The 26,381-nt window shown below is 45.1% G+C and overlaps 1 protein-coding gene across 1 annotated transcript in view; it reads right to left on the bottom strand.

Moving 5' to 3' along the window:
• Positions 1-3,619: 3,619 nt before the first annotated feature.
• Positions 3,620-26,381, bottom strand: part of LOC148775108 (uncharacterized) — a 49,589-nt gene continuing 26,827 nt past the window's right edge. The window contains exon 4 of the mRNA XM_088844922.1: positions 3,620-3,854. Within this exon, the coding sequence (XP_088701048.1) occupies positions 3,750-3,854 (105 nt within the window). The 3' untranslated portion in view covers positions 3,620-3,749. The remainder of the gene's footprint in view (positions 3,855-26,381) is intronic.

The raw sequence follows: 26,381 nt of genomic DNA, 5'->3' as shown, positions 1-26,381 counted from the left end.
ATCTAGCGCTCCCCAAAGCCCAAGAAGGGTTCCCTGGGCACCTGCGGGTGGCTGCCGAGGCTTCTCCAAGCAGGACCTCGCCACGTGGGCCTCAGCTGCGTGCAGGCTTCTCCTCCCAGGCTGAGAGAGCACTTGGGGAAATCACAGCATCCCTTGTGCCTGTTGACCTTCTTCCTGGGATTCTCCAGAAGTACTCAAAGCCCCACCTCCCCTGCAGACAGCCACCCCAAGCCCTGCCTCTACCCTCCCATCCCTCAGGATGAGCTCTCCCCTGAGGGGGATCCACAGCCTGTGCTAGCAGTGGGCTAGCAGACCCCCCAGCACTCTGAATCCTGGGACCCCCCCACCATGCACTGCTGGCCACTGGGAGCACTCAAGACAGGAAGGCAAGCCAGAGAGTGACTTGTGTTTTCCTTCGTAAAAAAAAAAAAAAAAAAATATATATATATATATATATATATGTATATGTATATATATGGGAAATTGAAGATGCTGTTACAATGTTATAAATTACAAGTTGCAATTTTTTTAAATGAAAAAGAGAAATAGACTTCAGCAAGTGAGATAAGGTATATCAGCACCACAGCATCCACCTTCAGCTGTTAGCCCTTTGCAGCTTGAAAGTGAGTCTGCTGGCCTTTTATCATGAGATTCACAACTAGCCTATGAGACAGGAGTCAAGATTTTCCCCATTTCACAAGTGAGTAAATGGAGGCTCAGAGAGGCTGGGTGATTTGCCCAGGGTTGCACAGCTAGGACAAAGAATGGGAATCTGAACATTTTGGCTCCAGCATACTGGCTATATCAAGCTGCTGACAGCCTTTTTAAAACTATGAAGTGTGACCCAAATGTCAGGCATTAATAATTATTATCACTTCCACCGTGTGGAGCTTGGCTGGAAGCCCCTGCGCAGCCCACACTTCAGCTCTGCCGCGCTGCAAATGCTGCTTCCACTCGCCTGTCCCCAGCTGGCCCTCGATGAAAACGCGCCATCAGGAGTGGGTAGAGCTATCTTGAGATTCTCCTGGCCAAGGCTCCAGGCTCCCAACAAAATGTGAATCCCCGTCTGGTTTTACATAAGTTGCTGTACTGTCTGGCTTTGTACTGTCCTGACTCCGAGTGTGTCCAGAAACACTGAGGTCTCGCAGGGTGCCTCCACTGTTCCAAAGGCAATACTCATGGAGTGTGACATGCAGAATGGATGGGGGCAGCCTGTGTGATGCGGCGGGAGGCTTGGAGGTGACGGACCCTGGAGGATGCTCCTGTAGGCATCTCGATGGCTCAGAGCCATTCCAGCTTCTCAGCACAGAGCCTTAATGCTTCCCCCATGGTTAGCTTTTGCTGGAACCTGAATTCCCTCTTCTAAAGTGTTGGGAGAGATGCATTAATGTAGAAGACAGGGAGAAGCAAGTGGGGGAAGGTTGTGGGGATTGGGGAAGTCAAATACTCCCTCAGAAACATTTCAGTGTATAAAGGCCGAGAAACATATGGATTGAATTTTCCCAAAGAATACACAAAGAATTTAAAAATTAAAGGGCTAGGGTGGAGGTTGGATTTTTTTTTTTTTTTAGATGATTGGCTGTTTTTCCCCCAGAACATATTTTGGGGAATTTTATTGGCAGCCAAACCACTTACAGCATCCTGAGATATTAACCAGACATGGAGTCATCCAAGTGACCTATCACCCAGCTCGGCAGTTTAGCAAGCTGTCTGTCCTCCCTGTTTCTGAGCCCACATTCCTGCTGGCTCCACACCCAGAGGCTGAAGAGATACAAGGAGATGATGACTCCAGGTATTCCCACTGCCAACTGGTACCCTTTGACTGTGGTCTGCAGGGGCCAGGGGTCACCCAATGTGAGCTCCAGAATATTGGCTAATAAAAGTCAGGCGGTGACGGTGAATCTGGTCTGAACCTCTCCATGATTCAGTTTCGTCATCTGACAAATGGGAATAATAAAAGCGCTTATCTCATATTTAATTACTAAGAATTAAATGGACATGTAAAATGCTTAGTTCTGTGCCTCGCAAACTTTGTTTGGCACTCAAAAAAAAACTGTAATAAAAATAATAGCAATTATTATTATTACTATATGATATGTACATATATATTAATACGCAGAGTGGAGTTCTTCAGGACATTATGAAAGCAACCAAAGGATTCATTGACTATTCATTAAATATTTATGGAAGGCCTAATGTATCCGTCAAGGTCAGCTAGGTTATTTTGCAATAACAAACATCCCCATCATCTCAGTGACTCACAACCACAAGGTGTCTTTCTTGCCAGCATTACTGTGTTCCTCAGGTTGCAGGGGCTCTGCTCCACCCAGTCCTAAGGGGTGTGGGCAGACACAGGAGGAAGGGGGCAAGTCGCACATTGACTCTGAAACGTCCCCTTTGGAGGCAGCACGTGTCACCTTTAATTCACAATTCAGGAGCCGAAACAGATCCAGGGGAGTGGGGAGAGTGTGGTTCTACTCTGAGCCAGAAGGAAGAGGCAGCAGAGACAACAAAGGAATCTTATCGACCAGCTGCTCCTCCTGGTGCTTGGGATATATCGGGGAACAAAACCCTGCCCTCAGAGAGAGTCCAGTGAAGGGAGAAAAAGAATAGACAGTAAACTGAGGGCGGCAGTTTGTTTCAGTTTCTTTATTTTTATTTACTGGAGCATAGTTGAGTCACAATGTTGAGTTAATTTCAGGTGTACAGTATAGTACACCCTTACAGATTCAGCTATGCATGCATGCTAAATTGCTTCAGTCATGTCCGACTCTTGCGACCCTATGGACTGTAGCCTGCCAGGCCTCTCTGTCCACGGGATTCTGCAGGCACAAATGCTGGAGTGGGTTGCCATTTCCTTCCCGAGGGGATCTTCCCGACCCAAGGACCAAACTTGGGTCTCCTGTGTCTCCTGCATTGCAGGTGGATTCTTTACCACTGAGTCACCAGGGAAGCCCTATATGTATACATATATTCATTCTTTTTCAGATACTTTTCCAATACAGGTTATTACAGAATATTGAGTAGAGCTTCCTGTGCTATATAGTAGGTCTTTGTTGGCTATTTATTTTCTACATAATGGTGTGTATGTTAATCCAGTTTCCTAATTATTCCTCCCCACTTCCTGCCCCATTTTTCCCCTTTTGTAACCATAAGTTTGTTTTCAAAAACTGTGAGTCTGCTTTTGTTTTGTAAATAAGTTCATTTATATCATTTTAAAATTAAATTCCACATCTGAATAATATCATGATATTTGTTTTTCTCTGTCTGACTTAGCATGATCTCTAGGTTCATTCATGCTGCCACAAATGGCATTATTTCATTATTTTTAATGGCTAAGTAATATAAAAATATCTCAAGCTAGGCTTCAGCAGTATGTGAACTGAGAACTTCCAGCTGTACAAGCTGGGTTTTGAAGAGGCAGAAGAACCAGAGATCAAATTCCCAACATTAGTTGGATCATGGAAAAAGCAAAGGCATTCCAGAAAAACATCTACATCTTCTTCATTGACTACGCATTAAGCACCAACTATGTACCAAGAAGCATGCTAGCTCACGTCAAGAACTTCTGCTGAATCAGCTACAAACCCATCTATATTAGTCAATCTGTTGTTCAGTCATTAAGTCACGTCTGACTCTTTGTGACCCCACGGATTGAAGCACACCAGGCTTCCTGTCCTTAGTCAACCTAGGCTGCCATAACAAAAGGCCATGGTCTGAGTGGCTGAAACAATGGAAATTTTATTTTCTTACAGTTTCTGTAGACTGGAAGTCCAAGATTGGAGTGCCATCAGAGTCAGATTCTGGTGAGGTTCCTCCTTCCGGCTTGCTGATGGCCACCTTCTCACTGTGTCCTCATGCAGTGAAGAGGAAGAGAAAGAGAGTGCTCTGGTGTCTCATCTTTTAAGGGCACTAATCCCATCAAGAGGGCCCCATCCTCATGACCTCACCTAAATCTAATCATCTCCCAAATTAGATAAATCTAATTATCTCTCTTCTGGCACATAGGCTCAGAAGTTGCATCTTGCAAGTTGCAGAGCAAGGGCTTGTTAGTTGTGGCACAGGGCTTCAGTTGCCCTGGAGCATGTGGGATCCTCCCAGACAAGGGATCAAACTGGTACGCCTTGTATTACAAGGTGGACTCTCAACCACTGGACCACCAGGAAAGCCTGGTTTTCTCTGTTGTAATGCCACATGTGGGGTGTGGAAATCATTGATGAGATGGGGCACCCTTGTACTTGTGCCCTAGCCTCTCCAAGGGTACCATAGAGTCAGTGAGCTACCATCACATTGGTGGTTACAACTTCAACCTATGAATTTGGCAGGGGGACACACACATTCAGTCCATAACACCATCTAGCCAGGTCATCATCTGCAAGATCATTTTTAATGAGAGTCCTTATTAAGGTCCATGCTTCAATTCAGAGTGTATTATTTCACAGATCCTCCAGTCTGGTGACCACACTTCTAAAGAACTGAGACCATTTCTTTGCTGAAGGCTTACAAATTGTGTATTTAATAATCTTCTCAAAAGGTTTTGCCAAGTTTCAGGTAGGTTGGCATTGGAATCTACCTCTTGTCCCAGTTTTTAAAAACTGGTTTAAAATCTACCCATCTCCTGGCATCTCTTGCCTTTTCCAAGACTCCTTGAAGAGGACCAATCAGAGTTTGGGGATATACTTTACAGATTCTGTCCACGCTCTGGGTGTATATGAACTAGGTTAAAGATGCCAGGAACTCCCTTCTTTGTGTAACTGGATACTTTCTTAATAATTTCTCCTTTAAATGTCCTGATCCCAAGATTGGTGAAGGTAGCTGCATCCTTATGTGTTCCTTTCTATGGGAGTTTTGTAAAGTGAGGTCAACAATAGAAGTACTTACTTGGCTGTCTAGTCCAGAATTGGTTTGAGAGATTATGATAAATACTTTTAATCACAATTGGAAGAGTTGGGGACAGAATTCCTTGAGGCACAAAAAAGAATCATCAATCAAGGTGCAAGGTAGCAGGACTGAGCAGTGAGAAGGAAGTGATAAGTCCTGGGTGGTTGGCTGCATGGTACCCTTGGAGAGGCTAGGTACAAATACAAGGTGCCCCATTTCATCAATGAATCCACACCCTACATGTAGCATTCAGTTCAGTTTAGTCGCTCAGTCGTGTCCGACTCTCCGCGACCCCACGAATCACAGCACGCCAGCCCTCCCTGTCCATCACCAACTCCCGGAGTTCACTCAAACTCATGTCCACAGAGTTGGTGATGCCATCCAGCCATCTCATTCTCCGTCGTCCCCTTCTCGTCCCGCCCCCAATCCCTCCCAGCATCAGAGTCTTTTCCAGTGAGTCAACTCTTCACATGAGGTGGCCAAAGTATTGCAGTTTCAGCTTTAGCATCAGTCCTTCCAATGAAAACCCAGGGTTGATCTCCTTTAGAATGGACTGGTTGGATCTCCTTGCAGTCCAAGGGACTCTCAAGAGTCTTCTCCAGCACCACAGTTCAAAAGCATCAATTCTTCTGCGATCAGCTTTCTTCACAGTCCAACTCTCACATCCATACATGACCACGGGAAAAACCATAGCCTTGACTAGATGGACCTTTGTTGGCAAAGTAATGTCTCTGCTTTTTAACATACTATCTAGGTTGGTCATAACTTTCCTTCCAAGGAGCAAACGTCCTTTAATTTCATGGCTGCAATCAGCATCTGCAGTGATTTTGGAGCCCCCCAAAATAAAGTCTGACACTGTTTTCACTGTTTTCCATCTATTTCCCATGAAGTGATGGGACCAGATGCCATGATCTTTGTTCATGTAGCATTACAATAGAGAAAACCAGGCTTCCCTGGTGGTCCAGTGGTTGAGAGTCCACCTTGCAGTGCAAGGGGCACAAACTTGATCCCTTGTCCAGGAGGATCCCAGATGTTCCAGGGCAGCAGAACCCCTGTACCACACTAACAAGCCTTCGCTCTACAACCTGCAATGTGCAGCTTCTGAGCCCATGTGCCACAACTACCAAAGCCCATGCATCCTAGAGCCTGTGCTCTGCAACTAGAAAGTAGTCCCACTTGCTGCAACTAGAAAAAAGCAATGAAGACCCAGCACAGCCAGAAATAAAGAAATAACTGTTAAAAGAAACAACAACAGAAAACCTTCAAGGGATCACTCTGAGTTCAGACAAGGAGGATATCAGCCATAACCATAATGGCCTAGAGTTGTGTGACTTTGAACAAGTTCCTACACCTCTCTAGGTCTCAGTTTCTTCATCTGTGAAATGGAGGTGTTAGTATTATTTGTCTCAGGTTTTGTTATGAGGATTAAATGAGTTCCTATGTGCAAATACTTAGAGCAGTGCCTGGTGTCTCCCCCAGACTGCCAGCCATGAGACTGAGCCCCAACCAAGCCCCATATGACTGCAGACCCAGTAGATATCACATGGAGAGAAAGTACCTCTCAGGCAGGCCCAGTGAGCCCACAGAATCATGAGATAATACAATGGGCTTTGGTGGTGGGTTTTTTTTTGTTTGAGGAGTGGAGGTTAGTATATTAACTTTTTTTCAGTTCAGTTCAGTCGCTCAGTCGTGTCCGACTCTCTGCAACCCCATGAATCACAGCACGCCAGGCCTCCCTGTCCATCACCACCTCCCGGAGTTCACTCAAACTCATGTCCATAGAGTCGGTGATGCCATCCAGTCAAAATATATACTGGGCTGCCCTGGCAGCTGGGTGGTAGAGAATCTGCCTACAAGTGCAGGAGATGAAGGTTCCATTCCTGGATCTGGAAGATCCCCTGGAGAAAGAATGGCAACCCCACTCCAGTATTCTTGCCTGGAGAATCCCATGGACAGAGGAACCTGGTGGGCCACAATCAATGGGGTCACAAAAGAGTCAGACATGACTTAGCGACTAAGCAACAACAAAACATACATTCACAACAGCAAAAATATACATTACATACAATTTATCATAACCTTTTTAAGTGTACGGGTCAGTGGCGTTAACTGCATTCACCTGCTACCATCACCACCATCCAGCCACAGAATTCTTCTCATCTTCCTAAACTAAAACTCTGTCCTCATTAAACAGCAACTCTCTGTTGCCCCAGCCCTTGGCACCCACCATTTGACTTTGTGTCTATGAATTCTACTACTCTAAGTACCTCATTCAAGTAGAATCATAGAGTATTTGTCCCTTCATGACTAGATTATTTCACCAAGCATAATGTCTTTAAGTATCATCCATGGTATAGCATGCGTCAGAATTTCCTTCCCTTTTAAAGCTAAATAATATTCTCTTGTATGTATGCATATACCACATTTCATTTATCCATTCATCCATTGATGGACACTTGGATTGTTTCCACCTGTAGGATATTGCTTTAGAATAATACTGCCAGGAACATGTGTGTACAAATATCTTTTCAAGTTTTCAGAGTTGCAGAGTAGAAACCCAGAAGCAGGATTGCTGAATCATATAGTATACTAATTCTATTTTTAACTTTTTGAGAAACTGCCATACTGTTTACCATAGCAGCAGTGCCATTTTACATTTCCACCAACTGTGTACAAGTGTTTCAATTTCTCCATGTCCTCACCAACATATACTGTTTTCTGGTTTTCAGGTTTTTGTTAATTTTGATAGTAGGCATCTCAGTGGCTGTGAGGTGTTGGGTTGGTTTGTTACGCAGCAATAGATAATCAAGACATTGCATTTGCAGTCCTGGTGATTCCCTAGCTGTCTAGTTACCGTGAGCTCTAACGTGGCACACTGAGCTCCCCACACAGTCTGCCATCTATTCTTTCCAATTTTTCTTGCTGCCTGAGAAGTCTAGAGTAGGTGGTCCCTGAAGAGACCATTGGAGAAGCATATTGAGAATTTCCCCCAACACTTTTTTCTGAAGAATTAGACACCCTGCCTCCCTGGACTTACTGTAACATTTGGGCATCGGCTTGCATAGGAAATTCTGAACTTCAAGGTAGAACTGGGTTTAAGGCCATGGCTGCTGCTGCTGCTGCTGCGTCACTTCAGTCGTGTCCGACTCTGTGTGACCCCATAGACGGAAGCCCACCAGGCTCCCCCTTCCCTGGGATTCTCCAGGCAAGAACACTGGAGTGGGTTGCCATTTCCTTCTCCAAGGCCATGGCTAGCCACCCTCTTTTACCACTGTAAACACAGATCTCATACCCCTGAAGTCTTGTATATTTCTTCACGTGTTCACATATAAATCTAACTTTTCACTGACTCCCACATTCACATGTTCAGATACAAGGTCAGACCCTTATGACACAAATACAGTGAAGTTCAGCCAAGGTCAATCTGTCTAACTGCCCTGGAGCCCTCAGCAGACCTGCAGGCTGGAAGAGATGCCAGCCCGGTGGAAATAGAAGGGAAGGTCCTGGGTGCTGGGATCTCTTGAACAGCTTTCATAAAGCTCTATGTTCAGGCCTCTTCCCTGCTGATTAAACCAGAATCTCTGAATGTGGGACCCAGGAATCCGTATTGACTGGTGACTCCTACATATACCAGCCAAGTTTGAAAACCAAAAACATCTTCATCCATCATCAAACATGGACCTTGAGCAGAGATTTTTTTTAAACTGGGGCAAAATTCACATGACATAAAATTAACCATTTTAAAGTGTACAGTACAGTGGCATTTACTACATTCACCATGTTGTGCAACTACCACATCTATCCAGCTCATTTTCATCACCTCAAAAGGAAAGCCTGTACACATCAAGCTAGCATTCCCTGCACATGTTTACCAGGTGATTTTGAAGATCAGTCAAAGTGCCCAGTCTTCAGAGTGGAATGAATCACTCCCTCATCTGATTTCCCATGAAACCTTGTGCACACATTCTGCTATTTGTCTTATTTATCGGGGCTTCTACGTGGGTTCGTCTTTTCACATTCACACTGGAAATTCCCTTACAGAAGAGTCAGATCTGCACCAGAAATAGTAATAATAACAGAGGCACCACTAAAAATATTTGCCAGCCATCACAGACTTAGAGAACGAACTTATGGTTGCCAGTGGGGAAGGATTGGGGGTGGGGAGAAGAGTTAGAAAGTTTGGGATTGACATGTACATACTGATATATTTAAAATAGATAATCAACAAGATCCTACTGTATAACAAAGGGGAAAAATTATTTACCAACCAAAAAAAAAAATCTATTTCTGTGGAAACTAATCTGGATATTTTCATATAAATGGAACCATTTGATGTGACCTTTTGTTTTCAATTTTTTTCACTTGGCATATGTTTATCATGTTGTAAAATGTATTAGAACTTCATTCCTTCTTATCAGTTCAGTTCAGTTCAGTCGCTCAGTCCTGTCCGACTCTCCACGACCCCATGAATCACAGCACGCCAGGCCTCCCTGTCCATCACCAACTCCCGGAGTTCACTCAAACTCATGTCCACAGAGTAGGTGATGCCATCCAGCCATCTCATTCTCCGTCGTCCCCTTCTCCTCCTGCCCCCAACCTTTCCCAGCATCAGAGTCTTTTCCAGTGAGTCAACTCGTCGCATGAGGTGGCCAAAGTATTGGAGTTTTAGCTTTAGCATCAGTCCCTCCAATGAACACCCAGGATTGATCTCCTGTAGAATGGACTGGTTGGATCTCCTTGCAGTATAAGGGACTCTCAAGAGTCTTCTCCAACACCACAGTTCAAAAGCATCGATTCTTCGGCAATCAGCTTTCTTCACAGTCCAACTCTCACATCCATACATGACCACGGGAAAAACCATTGCCTTGACTAGACGGACCTTGGTTGGCAAAGTAATGTCTCTGCTTTTCAATATATCATCAAGGTTGGTCATAACTTTCCTTCCAAGGAACAAGCGTCTTTTAATTTCATGGCTGCAATCAGCATCTGCAGTGATTTTGGAGCCCAAAAAAATAAAGTCTGACACTGTTTCCACTGTTTTTCCATCTATTTCCCATGAAGTGATGGGACCAGATGCCATGATCTTTGTTTTCTGAATGTTGAGCTTCAAGCCAACCTTTTCACTCTCCTCTTTATTCCTTCTTATAGCTGAATAATATTCCTTTGGGTAGATAGATGACATTTTGTTTATTCACTCATCAGTGGAAGGATATTTGGGTTGTTTCTACCTTTTAGCTACTAGGAATAATGTGTCTATGAACATTCATGCACAAGTTTTTGAGTATCTGTTTTTTATTACTTGGGGGTCTATATCTAAGAGTGGAATTCCTGGATCATATGGTAATTCTGTTTAACTTTTTGATGATCCGCTAAACCATCTTCCACAGCAGCTGCGCTATTTTATATTCCCACTAACAACCTATGAGGTTTCCAATTTCTTCACATCCTCGTCAACACTTGTTATTTTTCATTTTTCTTTTTTTTATTATTATTATAGCAACTCTAGTAGGTGTGGAGTGGTATCTCACTGTGGCTTTAATTTTCATTTCCCTAATGACTAATGATATTGAGCCTCTTTTCACGTGTTTGTTGACCATTTGTATATCTTTGGAGAAAGGTTTATTCAAGACCCAAATATTTCATATTCCCCAGTCCTCACAACTGAAAGAAAAGGATTATGCATGCTTTTAATAGATAAAGAAAAAGAGACTAAGAGAGGTTGCTGCCGCTGCTGCTGCTAAGTCACTTCAGTCGTGTTCGACTCTGTGTGACCCCATAGATGGAAGCCTACCACGGTCCCCCGTCCCTGGGATTCTCCAAGCAAGAACACTGGAGTGGGTTGCCATTTCCTTCTCCAATGTGTGAAAGTGAAGTCGCTCAGTCATGTCCGACCCTTAGCGACCCCACGGACTGCAGCCTACCAGGCTCCTCCATCCATGGGATTTCCCAGGCAAGAGTACTGGAGTAGCTTGCCATTGTGGTTGCCCCAAATCCAACTGGTGATGGAAAGGGAGGTCTACCTGACCCTGGAATCCACACCACACACATGCCCCAAACATCCGAGTGTGCAGATGCTAGTGCCAAGTGAGAAGCTGCAGGGTGTGGAGGAGGGGTGAGCACGCAGCACTGGAGCCCCCACGGAGGTCCTCAGGTGGGAAGTGGGGAGAGGGTTCCACATAGCTTTGCAGTGGCAGAGAAAGACATAGTGTAAGGGGCAGGGCACACTGAAGGGGACCCCTGTGGCCAGGTCTGTGTCTGCAGCAAAGAAAGACACAGCTGATGCGTACCACTGTGAGCTACTTGAGTTTCATGCTCCCGGCTCCCTTGGGTCCCAGCAATTCTTCAAGCTTGGCCCTACTCTGCTCCAGTTCCGGATTCTGGGGTGGACTCAGACAGACCCAGCCAATTCCAGGGTCACACAATTGGAAGCAGTAAGTCAGAGCCCTGCACAAGCCACCATTGCAGCTGCAGGAAGCCTAGAGGTGTGAGCCGACATTTCTGTTAAACTTCCAGCTTCATCAGAAACCAGTGCCAGAAAATGGCTTTGCAGCCGTGTATGTGTGTGTGTGTGTGTACACCGACTCCAACATGGACCCTTTAAGAATCCAACCTCTAAGAGGTGCAAATTGAAATTGGGATAAGGGTCCATGAGGTGCGAGGAGTTCTGACAATCTGAGGCTGAGGAGAAATAAGGACCAGAACTGCCCTCAGGCCCTGGCAGGCAGCCTTCAACTCTGGAAATGATGCTGAAATATTTAAGCCTCTCTCTCTTGGGGCTTCCTGTTTCCTATTTGGCCTCTGGTTTCCAAGCAACACATGAATACCCTGCCCCAACTCCTAAAAAGTTCAGGTCTCCAAGTGTCCCTCTTAACGCTGAAGTGCACATCTGTAATGAGTTTCCGATCTGCGGGGTCTCCCATCCATTCTGCTCTCTCCGGAGGACAATAGCAAGCAAAGATGCCTTGTGGTTTGAGTGTGTGTGTGTGTGTTTCCCCCTTTGTAAGTTCCTTCAGTTTAATAAATCCTGCAAAGTCAGTTTGGCTGGATCTGGTGTGGGGGTGAGGCAGGAGATTTAGGGTTTGATTTAGTAAAGAATCGAGTCTTGGCAGGAGCCCAGCAGTACAGGGAGAAGGTGAGGGAATAGTAAGCAGAGTCGACCAGCCACTGCGCTGTTGGCTGGAAGGAGAAAGGAGCTGCTTTTGCTTTGGGTGACTCTGATGGGCTTCAGGGGACGTGAAGCCCTTTTTCAGACGCATGGAGAACCCGGTTTCTGAGTCCAGAGCGGCTGACGGGGTTGCAGTATAAAAGTAAGGGTGGTAGAAATTTGGGGAATTGCCTTAGTTTTTGTGTTGAGCACGAGAATACAAGATACATAGTTTTCAAAGCTGAACAGCACCTCGGGGCTTATCACAAAAAACGAGCAAGAGTCCTGAGCCACTTCTATCCCCTTCTAAGCCCCTAACCCCAGGGACAGCCACCTTTATTTCCTATAGCTATTTTTAAAAGACCCTCCATATTGAAAAGGTTATCTCTTAATTTATTTTTCATTTTAGACATCCTTTATTGACTTCTACCAGAAAAGGTAAGGATTTATCTCTCTACACACCCGCTCCACACACGTACACACACTTCTACTCTGTCACCTTACAGTAAGTTTTGGTTTTTTGGTTTATTTGTTTTTTTAATGTTTACAACGTTGTGATAGTTTCTGCCATACAACCACACGAATCAGCCATAATTACACAGTAAGTTTTATGGCAATATTTGAAAATCAATATTCAATGTTTGTATTATTCCTAGGTAAATACTGTTCCCAGCTGAGGCTCCTGGCCCCAGGTTATACTTTCCCATATATACGGCTTCCTCACATCTGCCCCACCCCTACATTAACAAGTGCCTTTTTTGTTTGCTTTCTTCTCTACTTACCTATCATTAATTTTTCTCCAAAATGCATTGTGAGAAGACCTCGGACAATGGGCCACTTTTGTGTTTTCTCTGAGACACCAGCCTTGACTCTGACCTGGGCCTGAAGGAACACGAGGGGCTGTCATCCAGGGCTTGGCTTCAACCTTACCCTGGAGGTCCCTGTCACCCCCCTCCCAAGATTCTTGTACACCCAATGTTTCCTTTCTTGGTTTCCTCCTTCATTTTGCTGGAACTCCTGCTCCAGTAGCTTCCTGAGACCAGGGTGCCTGGGAGGTACATCGTCTTAAAGCCTACAGGTTTGAAATGCCTTTAGTCTGTCCTTCCGAGATCAAGAGTTTGGCTGGAAATAGAAGCTGTGACCGGAAGGCATTTCTCCCATTATTTTGAATATATCACTTTCTTGTCTGCTGGTTCTCAGTGCTGCTGGTGAGAAACCTCATCCCTTTCTCACTGTTGATCTTTGCTGTGAGTTTATTCCTCGACTTCACAAGCTGATAGGATCATCTCTTTATTCTGAATGTTCTGATGATTCAGAATTAAGTACCTCGGGTTAGCTCTATTTTCATTCTTCTTGCTGGTGCCCTGGGAACCTTTCAAGCTGGTGATTTGTGGCCTCAGATGCTGAAAATGTTTCTTGTATTAGTTTATTGATAACATCCTCCTCAATCTCCCCTGGTCTCTCCCACTGAAACTTCTCTAGTATATGATGTTTAACCACCCTGTTTCCCATCTCTGTCTTTTTGTTCTACTTTCTGAGAGATGTCCATGAATTTACATTCTATCCCTTCTACCGAGTTTATTTTGACTATCTTATTTCCAGAAACTATTTCTTAGTCTCTGGGTGTACATGTTGTCCCCTCTTCTGTGGACCCTGATCTTTCTGAGGATCATCATAATCATTTAAGTTTTCTTCTGCGCCTTATACTATCTTTGTTTCCTTCCTTTCCTGAATTTCTGTCTGTTTTTGTTTGCTTGTTTTGTCTCCATCTTTAAACATTGGGGGTTGTCTGGTATGGATAAAAATACACAAGCGAAAAAAGCAAAACATAAATAAGCCACCCTTTAGAAGCAAAATATAATAAAAAATATATATATTTTTTAATATATTTCCTCCCCTCTTAAGGAAAAAAATTAGGTTTTCTTTCAATAAAATGCTTTGCTAGGTAAACTCACTAGTGTAAAATTTTAAATCCAAATCAGATTGCATTTTTCTGTACACTCTATTTTCTGTTCTTAGAAAGTCCTGACACTCAAGGAACAAAAAATAAGAAACCTTGTGTTAAAACTTTGTTTTCTATTTAAGAAACACATAGAAAACCCCTCTTATTCTTGAATTAGTTATCAGATTTGTGAAACCTTATTTTGATAATTACGTTATCATAAATTTATGACCACCTGAATACTATTAGTGGCTCAAAATTCATGTCAGCCTTTTTTTCATAAAAAGCATGGTTTTCAAAACTCAGTGTAAATTCCTAACAGATAAGGATAATTCTACTTGCTCTCTTACTTCTGCAATAAAGCAATAGTTATTTTAAATATACACAGGCATGCCTCACTTTATGGCACTTTGTAGATACTGAGGTTTTCACAAATTGAAGATTTGTGGCAACTCTACATTTTTCAGTGATAAAGTATTTTTTAATTAAGGTGTGTACATTTTTTTAGACATTATGCTATTGCACACCGGATAAACTACAATGTAGTATAACCATAACTATTACATGCACCAGGAAACCAAAAAATTGGTTTTTTGTACCAGGTGACTTGCTTTATTGTAATATTTGCTTTATTGTGGTGGTCTGGAAATTCCCTATCTCTGAGGTATGCCTGGATAGTGTTTTCCAAGCATTTTTCCTAAAATGTGAACTTAAGGCAAAGTTTGTGTTTGTCGGTTCCCTAATGATTTTCTCCCACTCTGGTGACCCTGGGCTGCCTGGGGGTGATTGAGTGGGTCTTCTCTGAGTATTGGGACAGGGTATAGGGCCTGCAGGAGCTCTCCACAGAGTGACCAGGTTGACATCTGCTTATTTTGTTGGGAGGACCCAAATTTCAGTAGCTGTAGGTCTTTTCTCTCAGGCTCATCAGTTTTTCCAGAGAAGAACCCTCCAGTTGCTGGCCTGGAAGTACCTTCAGTTGCTGGACTGCTCAAATCAGCGTGGAAAAAGGGCCCTGGTGCCTCAGAGAATAGTGTGGGGCCTTGCAGTCAATTGTCTTGACTTCGGTGGGTGCCTTTCTCCCAGTCTGCTGGGCCTTGTCATGTGGAAAGTAGTGTGCTGGTCTTTTTCTGTCATGAATAAACTTCTCATCACCCATGGGGGTGAGGACAGGAGAGGTGGGTTCCGACTCTGTGTGCTCTGCTGCAGTTAGTCTCCTTTTTAAAGTTGTTGACATCTCTTATCTTTGTCTTTGGGAGTTTACACATTTTTTTCTTTCTTTCTTTCTTTTTTTTGGTGGCCACACCATGGGCATGCCGGATCTTAGTTCACTGACCAGGGATTAGACCCACGCCCTCTGCAGTGGAAGCTCTGAGTCTTAACCACTGGACCACCAGGGAAGCCCCAGTATTCCTTGATGAAAGTTCTTAAATAGAGATTGAGGAGGGAAGAGAGATATACATATGTTTTCAATCCATCTTGTTTAACCCAAAGTTCTCATTTTTCTTTGGGGATGACCAGAGATTGTGCCTATCAGACTCCAGCTCCCTCATGAGTGCCTTCTCAACTACTCACTTATTCCCTTATCTATTCATTTATTTAACCACTATTTTTTCAGTGCCCCCGCTTCGGAGCCTAGTGAAACACTCATGTAAACAGACAGTTAGAAGCCACTGTGACAAGGCTCATACTTCACAGATATAGGACTCAAATCTGGGTTTTTGAATCAGACCCAGAGCTCTTGCCATATGAGAATCCAAGTTAAAGAGTCATATATACAGTGGGCTCTCCGTACTCACATGTTCCCCATTTGCAGATTCAACCAATCGCGGATAAAAAGTTATGCTTTTTTTTAATTTCCAGAAAGTTCCAAAAAGTGAAACTTGAATTTGCAGTGTCCTGGCAACTCTCTGCATAGCATTTACATTGTATTAACAACTAATATACCTAGCATTTACACTGTATTAGGTATGATAACTAATCCAGAGATGATTTTAAGTACATAGGAGGGGCTTCCCTGGTGGTCTAGTGGTTAAGAATCCGTCTGCTAATGCAGGGTACATGGGTTCGATCTCTGGTCTGGGAAGATCTCATACGCCACAAAGCAACCAGCCCTGTGTGCCACAGCTACTGAGCCTGCACACCCTAGAGACTGCGTGCTCCATGACAAGAGAAGCCACTGCAGTGAGAAGCCCATGCACCACAGCTAGAGAGCAGCCCCTGCTCACCACAGCAAGAGAAAGCCCATGCACAGCAGCAAAGATCCACAGGGCCTAAATAAATATATAAGTAAATCTTTAAATAAAGTACATAGGATGTGCATAGTTTATATGCAAACATTACACCACTTTATATGAGGGACTTGATCAAGGGATTTGGGGATCCTGGGGGTCATGGAACCAATCCCCGGTAGATACTGAGGAGTGGAGGTGATTGTACTGCCTTCCAAAGCCCTGAGCTGGGCACACAAAAGAAGCTTTCTTCCCTCTGGAGAAGGTGAGCACTCCGCTCTGCAGGGCGGGAGGCAGTGGGGAGCTTGGGGGTCATGAGTAAGGAAACAGTGTTTGTAGGTTCATCTGTCGTGGGTGCTCTACCAGTGCCAGGTCATTAGACAACCCCCTAGACCCCTTCCAATTCTCAATTCCTTACTTCAGGGCAACCCAACGACCCAAACTTGAATCATGTGCCCTGAGCTGAGATTTCCGCTTGGAATGACGTCTACCGGGAGACACTAGCTGACCCTAGCAACTCCCCCAGCAGTGTCCTAGCCCATAAAACTTGATTCTCTCAGTCCCCTGACTTGAAACTGGATTCTCACTGAGGCTGGAATACTGTTTCCAAATTCTTTATAGGTATTTAACTTCAGCATTCAGGAAGAAGAAATTGAATTCCTGGGAATTCTTGGAAATTTGCCAAATCATGTTATTCTCGAAATACTTTCAACATTCTTCATGCTGTTGTTCAGTCACTCAGTCGTGTCTGACTCTTTGCGATCCCATGGACCGCAGCATGCCAGGCTTCCCTGTCCTTCGTTTTCTATGCTCTTTACTTATTACCATGCATACCTAAAATTTTTTGTTTGATATATAAGAAGTGTTAAGTTCAATGGTATTCACGAAGAATCACTGCCTATATAGTGAATATTCAAATACAGGAAAATGAGCACATGTTCTGGGCTGTGCTGAATTTGGATAATGTAACATTCAGATCTAGCAAAGTGAACAATGCTACAAAAAACTGTGTTAAAATTGCCAATTTAGTGGACTTATTTTTGCTTTCAAAACTTGTTATTTCTTGGAATACTATTCATAGGATTTGAAAAAGGTGTACAAACTATATATACCTATTTATTTATTTTGTTTGCAATAATAACTCAAGCGCTAGACAGAGCCACAAACACACACTCATACCATAACAGTTTTAAGCAAGACAAACTATATTGTGACCACATCTCTCCTATAGGTTCCCATCCCTGTTTCCCAAAACATCCACCTTTACCATCAACTCAGCGTTATCAGCAATTTCTACTTCTGATTTCGCTAGATGTCAGTGGAATCCTTCACACCAGTCACGTCTCTGTGTTGGTTATTAAGCTTCAGTTCTCATAGGAGAAATGTGATACTTTTTCCTGTTTTCCGGATTGATTTTTCTCAGGATTCAGGATTTGGAAAAGCATACTAATTTCCCAAGAAACGCCTAGAAGAAATGTCTGCATAGAAACAGTAGGCTGCAGTTGGTTTTTGCCTGATTTCTAAAGGAAGCACCTTGTTAAACATAATAATGTCAGATGAGAAATGCAAGGGAAAGGAAGGTGTCAGGTTTGGCCCCGGTTACCCGGTCGCTGCCTGTTAGGGGCAGTCCCCTGGGTGCATGGCCACTCAGGCACAAGCAGCCTCTGTTATTCCCTCAAGGGCTTCTTGGGAGCAGTCAGATCCCGACTCCATTCTACTCTTCAGATTCAGCATTCATGGGTCAACAACTATGTACTGAGAAGCATACTAGGTACAGTGGACATGTAGATTAGTAAAACACCACTTCTGTCCTCAGGAGATCTGGTCTCCTCTAAGGACATCTCACAGTAGGGTCTGCTGGGGCCAAGGGGGGCCGTGGCAGTGACCCCAACCTCTATCTTGTCCTGTCCTCTGCACGCTTCACCTCTCACTCCGGGGAGATCCCAGATATGTTTTCCCCTGGACACAGCTGAAGTTGCAGCATCAATACCTGTCTGTGCTTTTGTCTCTCTGGGGCACCCAAGTGGAAAGAAGGTAAAGGTAAGTTGAAAGGATCTGTTTTATTCCCTGTGTCTATTGTCTCTACTTGTCAAATCAGTGGAAAGTTTAGAAGGGCCATATGTTTACTGGAAGGAAGAGCAAGGCCCCAGAGAGGCTGGGGACCCAGGTGTGCTCTGGCTTCCATCTGGGAGGGGAAGAAATTCCTCCACCAGAAGCAACACAAGTTGGGTGGTAGAGAGTGAAGAAAGCAAGCCAGTTATTCCTGGAAGAAGGAGGAAGCAGGGAGAAAATGAGAGGTTCCAGGCAAGGGTGGATTTAGCATGAAGCCAATAAAGCACAAGCTTCAGGACACCTCACTGGCAAGAACACGGGAGAGCCTTTAGCAATTGCTTAAAATGTATAAAACTTGAAAAAAGGAGGTATATTAACCATTATCAATTAAGATTATCATCTTAGATCATTGATGTGTATACACTGGGGAAAGTTTCCCTCTTTAATTAAAACATCCATCACCTAAAAAAATAAAAACTATAGTCTTTTCCCACTTTGACATCTCTTGATAACACTTGGTTTCATGGTGGATGGTGGGCTATGGGCTGGCTTTGGAATGCTATGGGCATTTTTAGTATCCAAGGGAAAATGGAGCCAAGAGTGCATTGTATATACGTGATGTGCAGTGACTTCCTAATAGTTAAATAATTTTTAGCACCCTTTCCTAGTGTAGGAATGGCTTGTAGGCATGTTCCTACTGTCTACGCATGACAAATGACCAAAGGCCGTATTACAATATGAATATGACCTCAGTACCTAGTACCGGAAATAGGTGGGAAGTGTGAGAGAAACTAGGTTCAAAATGTACAGAAATCAGAAGCTAGTTTGTGGAAAAATCCCTCCAGTCATCATAATCTATAAGACAGAGTTTGATTGTTAGTAATGCAGTTCGATCCCTGGGTTGGGAAGATCCCCTGGAGGAGGAAATGGCAACACACCCCAGTATCCTTGCCTGGGAAATCCCATGGACAGAGGAGCCTGGTGGGCTGCAGTCCATGGGATCACAAAGAGTCAGACACAACAGGGCAACTGAGCACACACACACAATATCCAGTCAAAGTTTTCTTCTGTCAGGAGATTCTCTCTTGTCAAGAATATACTCAATAATGTAGCATATCACAACTTTAAGCACACCACATGTTTTTCATCTTTGTTGGGACTGACAAAATAGAATGTATGAATTCCTGAGTTTGTAAGCATAAACCGGTAGCAATATTACATAAACTGCTGATGAACTGTAGTAAAGACTGAATTATCTTTCTGTTCTCTCTATAGAAAATGATATTACAAATTGCCGGCAAATGAAGTGCTTGTCAAAGAGTAAGCAGCCAAAACACCTGGAAAAATACTCTAGAGGTGTGGTGGGTGATTAACAAAAAGGTTATTTTTCTGGATTTTGTGATACTTGTGCCATTTATTGGCTTTTTAAAATTTATAATTTGATGTCATCTGTTTTCTCATCCCAAGTAAATATTTATTTCTCATTCTAAGGAAAATATCTCATTCTAAGTAAATATTTATAAAATTGGGTTTACAAATATGATTTTGTGTTTGTAATTTTATATTATTTTTCTTAGAATGAGCCCCGAACGGTAAAAGCTTCAGACCCACAAAGTCTAGATCTGGGCCTGAGTGTGGGTTTGAGGGTCAGTCTTGGCCTTCAGGGTTCCCTGGGATCTTTAGCTCACTCCTCCCCCAAGATCTCCATCACAACCTTCATCTCCTAGGCCAAGAGAAGTGAAAAAAAGTGGAAGTCAGTCAGTCATGTCTGATTCTTTGTGCCCCCATGGACTATTGAGTCCATGGAATTCTTCAGGCCAGAATACTGGAGTGGGTAGCCTTTCCCTTCTCCAGTGGATCTTCCCAATCCAGGGATCAAACCCAGGTCTCCGACACTGCAAGCAGATTCTTTACCAGCTGAGCCACAGGGGAAGCCCAAGAATACTGGAGTGGGTAGCCTATCACTTCTCCAGTGGATCTTCTCAACCCAGGAATCAAACCGGGGTCCCCTGCATTGCAGGTGGATTCTTTACTAACAATTTGAGGCCGAGGAACCCCTTATCCTCCGGGAGCAGAAAGGTCTGCCAGCCAGTGAGACCTGTCTTTGCCATATTAGGACGGCCTCCGGGGACTTTCCTTCAGAAAGCCCCTCTGGCAGGTTGGTTGGCCGTCGTGTAAGCACATGCCATCCCCCTGGGGTAGAGTGAGCCCCACCCCCAGGCCTCATGGCCTGGCCAGAGGCCCCTACCACCAGCACGACCTGAGACCAGGAGTCCTGCAGTTGAGACAGGGCCAGCAGAAGTGGGCTGGCTGCCGCTGACCAGAACCCCCATGTTCCTAAGGGAGATGACACTCCATCTTCCTAAACTTGCATACTTCAGGCTTTTCCCATTTTCTGGTATGTTTTCCTGCCCACCCCATGATGCCCGAGTGAGTGCCCACTGTTTTTAAATTAGTCAGAGATCATGGAGCCAGCCTGCCCTGGGCATCTGGGCGGAGCCCTGTGGCTCCTGCCAGTGTAACACCCGGACCATCGGGTACCCCCCCCCCCACCCGGCTACACTGCTCCAAGGCGTAGGGGAGTTTTCTGTTTTTCACAATTAGCCAGAACTCGCTGCAGAAAGATGCAACAGATTGCTGCAGGGTCCAGGGCGGTCCCCACCCAGCTGTGCCGATCCAGGCGTGAAAGGACACTGACCCCGTGTGGCCACGTGTGGACGCGCAGCACCAGGAGGGAAAGGAAAGGCAGCGAGGCACGTGTGAGGTCTTTCAGTCCTTTGACCTCAGGCAAATGACCCTTCCAGGCCCTCCCACATCAGCTGAGCTTGGCCCCTACTCCTGGCACAGGACCCCCGCTCAGCCAGCTGTTCATCCCTGATGATACGTCCCCATCCCACACTCAACTCTGTGTGAATATTGGGCTGTAGCTTCACAGGCCATTTGAGCTCAGTGTGGGCCAGAGAGGTGCCATAGAGGGGTGGGCATGGGCCACTCAAAAGGGGTTTGACAGATGGAGGGGAAGAGAGTTCTGTACCCCACCCTCAGGTCCCCAAAGCCCAGACCACAATGACCAAAGCATAGTGGCTTACTTAGGAATCTGCAGACGCCCGCACACCTGCACTCCAGGTGAGGGAACTGGCCTGAGCCCAGGCAGGCAGGTGGGGATCAGGCATAGAGGGCTGGCCACGGGGCTGCCTCTCAGCAAAGGTTCCAGGATAGGTGGGGCACTGAACTGACTTCTCTAGAAGTTGAGTCTCCAGCCCCAGTTCTGTGCTCTTTCCCTGACCATAGGGCTCTCTGAAAGCGAAAAGGCCTGAGTGCCACCATCTGGGCTAAGGGAGGAGTGGGTGTAGAGCTAGACAGTTGTAGCATTCTGATGCTATTTGAATTCTGAACATATCAAAATCAGGCTCTGCTTCTAAATATTCACTCTTCGTTTGATGCTGTGATCAAAGTCCTGTGAAAAGAAAGTGCCATGCTTGGGAGAGATGAGGAAAGAGGCTCAGAAAAGTCAAATAACTGTGTCTCGAGTCAAGACCACTCCGTAAGAAGCCAAGCAGGGGGTTGAACAATATAATGAAAACACAACATAGGCGGAGCTGTTGGGCTCCAGAATCCACGCCCAGCTGCTGCCCCTTGTAGCTTCTAAGGAACAAAAGCCTGACTGGTTTTCGGAGCTCCCTCTTCCCCAACCTCAATCCACCCTCCCCTTGCAGTAGAGTTACCAACTCAGTCAAATCTGATCACCTTGCTCCCAGCTCAACACTGTCAGCAGTTCTTTGGTGTCAGGGTGAAAGCTCCAGCCTTTGCCTTAACTTCAGAGGCCTTCCTGACCTCTTGCTCCAACCACAGAGTTCCCCTCTAATTTCCAGCTGCACTGAGCCTTAGGCAGTCCCCTAACCCACTACCTCTCAGACCTGATGTGCAGATGAATCCCCTGGGGACTTTGATAAAATGCAGATTCTGGTTCCCCAGACTTGGGGTGGGGCTCTGGATTCTAAACTTCTAACAAACTTCCAGGTGATGCCAATTCTGCTGGTCCACAGACCACAGGTGAGTGTCAAAGTGGTAAACTTGTCATATTCCCCTGGACTTTGACCCCTGCACAAACTATTCCTTTGGTCTGAAACATTTTCCCCTTCCTGTCTTCTTCCTCCTGCCCTATCACTTTTGCTGTTGTTTGTTCTTGTTCTGTCGTTAAGAGACCCCCATGGACTGCAGCGGGCCAGGCTTCTCTGTCCTCAACTGTCTCCTGGAGTTTGCTCAAATTCATGTCCGTTGAGTGTGTTTTCTAACCATGGGATCCTTTGCCGCGCACTTCTCTTTTTGCCTTCGGTCTTTCCCAGCATCAGGGTCTTTCCAGTGAAATGGCTCTTCGCACCAGGTGGCCAAAGTATTGGAGCTTCAGCTTCAGCATTCAGTCCTTCCAATGAATATTCAGGGTTGCTTTCCTTTAGGATTGACTGGTTTGATTTCCTGCTAATCCTACTCCTCCATACATCAGGTTAGATGCCACTGTCTCTAGGAAGCTTTCCTGCCCACTTTGAGACTAGTTAGGGCATGCCTCGGAGAAGGCAGTGGCAAGCCACTCCAATACTCTTGCCTGGAGAATCCCAGGGACGGGGGAGCCTGGTGGGCTGCCATCTATGGGGTCGCAAAGAGTCGGACACGACTGAAGTGACTTAGCAGCAGCAGCAGCAGGGTATGCCTCATCTGTTAGAGCTGCAAACAGATGACTGAAATGGGATCTGGGGTTGGTTTTTAAAAATACTCAAGAAAAAAAGTGGGATCAGGAGATAGATGAAATAAGGATGACAGAATATTGATCTCTGTTGAAGCTCGGTGATGGATACTTGAGGGTTCATTGTGCTCTCAACATTTGCACATGTTTGGAAGTTTCCCCCCAAAAAAAAACTGATTAAAAAAAACCAAAGTCTAGGTTAGGAGCCTCTCCCATGTGCTTCCTTAATTTGTGCCCCTGCCTGTCCCCAACCCCACTCTAGCATTGAACCCACTGCACTGTGAGTTGCAAATTTTTTAAGGGCCAAGATTATAAAAGTTAGTTATTGCACAGTTACTTTCCTTTAGTGAACTACAGGATCTATCAGGCAGATTACCTAACTAATGCTGATTAGGCCTCCTTGACTGGTTTATGATTCCATTTCCAGGAAAACCAAAACCATAATAATGTCTCAGTTTGGTGACATAGGCTTAGAATAAGGAACGCCATTTTGGGCCTGTTGTCTTGTTTTTAACAGAAGCTTGTGTTTGTTGGCCAAATGAAAGAGGCAGAAGGGTTTCTTTGGCATAGGGAGGGGTATTGTTTCTGTTTGTGAAGGGGAACCTAAAGAGAAGGAAGAGTGACTGGGACAGAGATGGAATGATGAGGTCTCTGGGTCCCATCCCAGAGAAACTAAAAAGAGTAAGTTAGGGCTAGAGGTTAAAGAGTAGTCTTTGGAGAACCCTAGGCATCAACGCAAGCCAATAAATCATTCTACACTCCATTTCCTACACCCATCTGCTTGAACCCAGATTTTACTCTCAGATTGCATGGTAGCCAGGAGCACTGGGGGTGGGGAGAGAGAGCATCATCTCAGTTTTCTGTCTTGAAGAATGAGGTGACTGGTGATGCCTTTCAAAGGCATGAGAAATATGGTGGGAAGAGCAAGACTGAAGGAAACGCAGTGAGTTCACAGGTGGAGACTCTTCACTAGGGGATCCCCTTTAATGTGTGAGAGAGAGGCTTGTGCAAACCAAAAGAAGGGGCCACCTGGTTCCCCCAACTGGAAACAAGCTTCCAGGACTCATTTCCCCATGAGGCAGAGTCAGAGGCTGGAGTTACAGACAGAATCACAAAAGACATGTGGAGCCAAGGGTCAGGAGAGCACTTAGGGGAACTGCCACGCATCTCGGCAAGTTCAGACCTTTGAGGTTAACTATAGGAAAGGCAATGGGGTTCTTTTTATTTTATTTCGGTATTATTTATTTTTGGCTGCACTGTGTGTCTTCCGTGCTGCAGGTGGGCTTTCTCTAGTTGCAGCAAGTGGGGGCTACTCTCCAGCTGTAGCGTGCAGGCTTTTCATTGCAGTGGATTCTCTTGTGGCAGAGCATGGGCTCTAGGGTGGGCAGGCTTCAATAGTTGTTGCGCAAGGGCTTAATTGCTCCCCAGGATGTGGAATCTTCCCAGACCAGGGATTGAACCCTTGTGCCCTGCGTTGGCAGGTGGGATTCTTAGCCACTGGACCACTAGAAAAGACCCACGATGGAGTCCTTTGACAGTGGCAGAACTTGGGCATGTATAGACTCATGTGCAGAGGTTGGCTGACTTCCACTAAATCATACAGTCTGGGGACAGACCCAACATCTTGTTCATTTCTATACCACTAGCCCTAGAACAATGTCTAATTCAAGGTAGGTGCTGAACCAATGTTTAAAAAAATCAATGAACTAAATGAATGTTCTTGGAACGGTGTTGACTTTGCTCTGCCCCCAGGCTGAAACGATTAATCTAGCTCACTCACACTCCATTTTGTTATTCTTATCTCAGCCACTGTGTTTACACAGCATTTTATAACTCCCCTGTCCTCCCAACTTCAGGGAAATTGAAGCTTCGATAATGAGGGAAATTTTCACTTAATTGCTTTCTGTGGGTAGTCAACCTCAGCTAATATCTGGTGGCCTCTACGACATCCTCATGCTGAAGGGATTTTCTATTTTCCTCCAGCCTGCTGGATCCAGACCTTAGAGAAACAAACCTCCCTGTCTTTCCATTAAGAGGAAGTTTAGTCTCATCTAGACTCTGTCTGCTTAGGGCCTGATTTTAGATGAGCAGAGCAGACTTTAGCAAAATAAGCAGAGCAGAGAGAGAGTTCTGATGTTTGGGTTAGGGTATTTTCTTTTTTTTTTTTTTAAGGAAATAAGTCTTTATATAGGTATATAAATTTTATTTACTTATTTATTGACTCCGCTGGGTCTTCGTTGCTATGTGGGCTTTGCTCCAGTTGCAGCGGGCACGTGTTACTCTCTAATTGCAGTGTGCAGGCTTCACTGTGGTGGCATCTCTTATGGCTGAGCATAGGCTCTAGACTCACAGACTTCAGCAGTACAGCACCCAGGCTCTTGAGCACAGGTTCAGTAGTTGTGGTGTGTGGGCATAGCTGGGCTTCCCAGGTGGCTTAGTGGTAAAGACTTTGTCTGCCAACCCAGAGATGAGGGTTCGATTCCTGGGTCGGGAAGATCCCCTGGAGAAGGAAATGGCAACCCACTCCAGTATTCTTGCCTGGGAAATCCTTTGGACAGAGGAGCCTGGCGGGTTACAGTCTGTGGGGTCTCAAAGAGGCAGACACGACTTAGCAACTAAACGACTACACAGTAGTTACCTTCAAGAAAGACAAACAAGGCAGCTATTGGGAGAGGGTAGGTAGGGCTCTTGGGATGCTAGAAATATTCTATTTCTTGACCTAGGTGGCTGAATTAGATGGGTGTTCACTTCATGATGATTTATCTGTTAGCTTATGATTTTTAAATTTTAATATAAACTTCAATTAAAAAAATCATTTTACTGATTAGATTATACCCAAAAGAAGAGTGATACAGATATAACTTACACAGTCAGATCTGGCCACTCAACCCAGGGGTGTGGGCAGTGAAGCCCTCCTTCTGTCCTGTATGCCCCCTAGGACACACTGCCAGGGGACCCAGGTGACACCTCCCTCGGGGTGTCTCCCTGTGGTAGAGGAGCACTGCCCAGCACCCTGTGTCACTCTACCTCCCAGGAAGGTCCTCACTCCATCAAGGCCCAGCTGGTTGTGCAGAGCAGTCAACACTGTGATCCAGCAGGGAAGGCCAACCCTTCCCCAGACCTCCCAGTATTTACCAAAGGGGCTTGTGAGAAAGACCAGGCATGGGATAGGGGCTTTCAAGATCTTTTGAGGTCAGTGGGCCAACTACACAGAACCGCCCCAGGCTGTGCAAGAGCTCAGAGGAGACAGCTCACCTCTTCCCTCTTCCAACTTACAGCACAAGAAGCATCTTTTGTCCCAGGGCCGATGTCAGTTCTCTCTCTGATTTGATCACTCACTAAGTCTAGATACTATCCACAACCTCCATTCTCTTGCAAAAAAAGAGCAACAAG

Source organism: Moschus berezovskii, chromosome 17, assembly GCF_049115385.1.
Source record: "Moschus berezovskii isolate FMDL1 chromosome 17, NW_MosBer_1.0, whole genome shotgun sequence".
Lineage (NCBI taxonomy): Eukaryota > Metazoa > Chordata > Mammalia > Artiodactyla > Moschidae > Moschus > Moschus berezovskii.
This window is presented reverse-complemented; position numbering and strand designations above follow the sequence as displayed.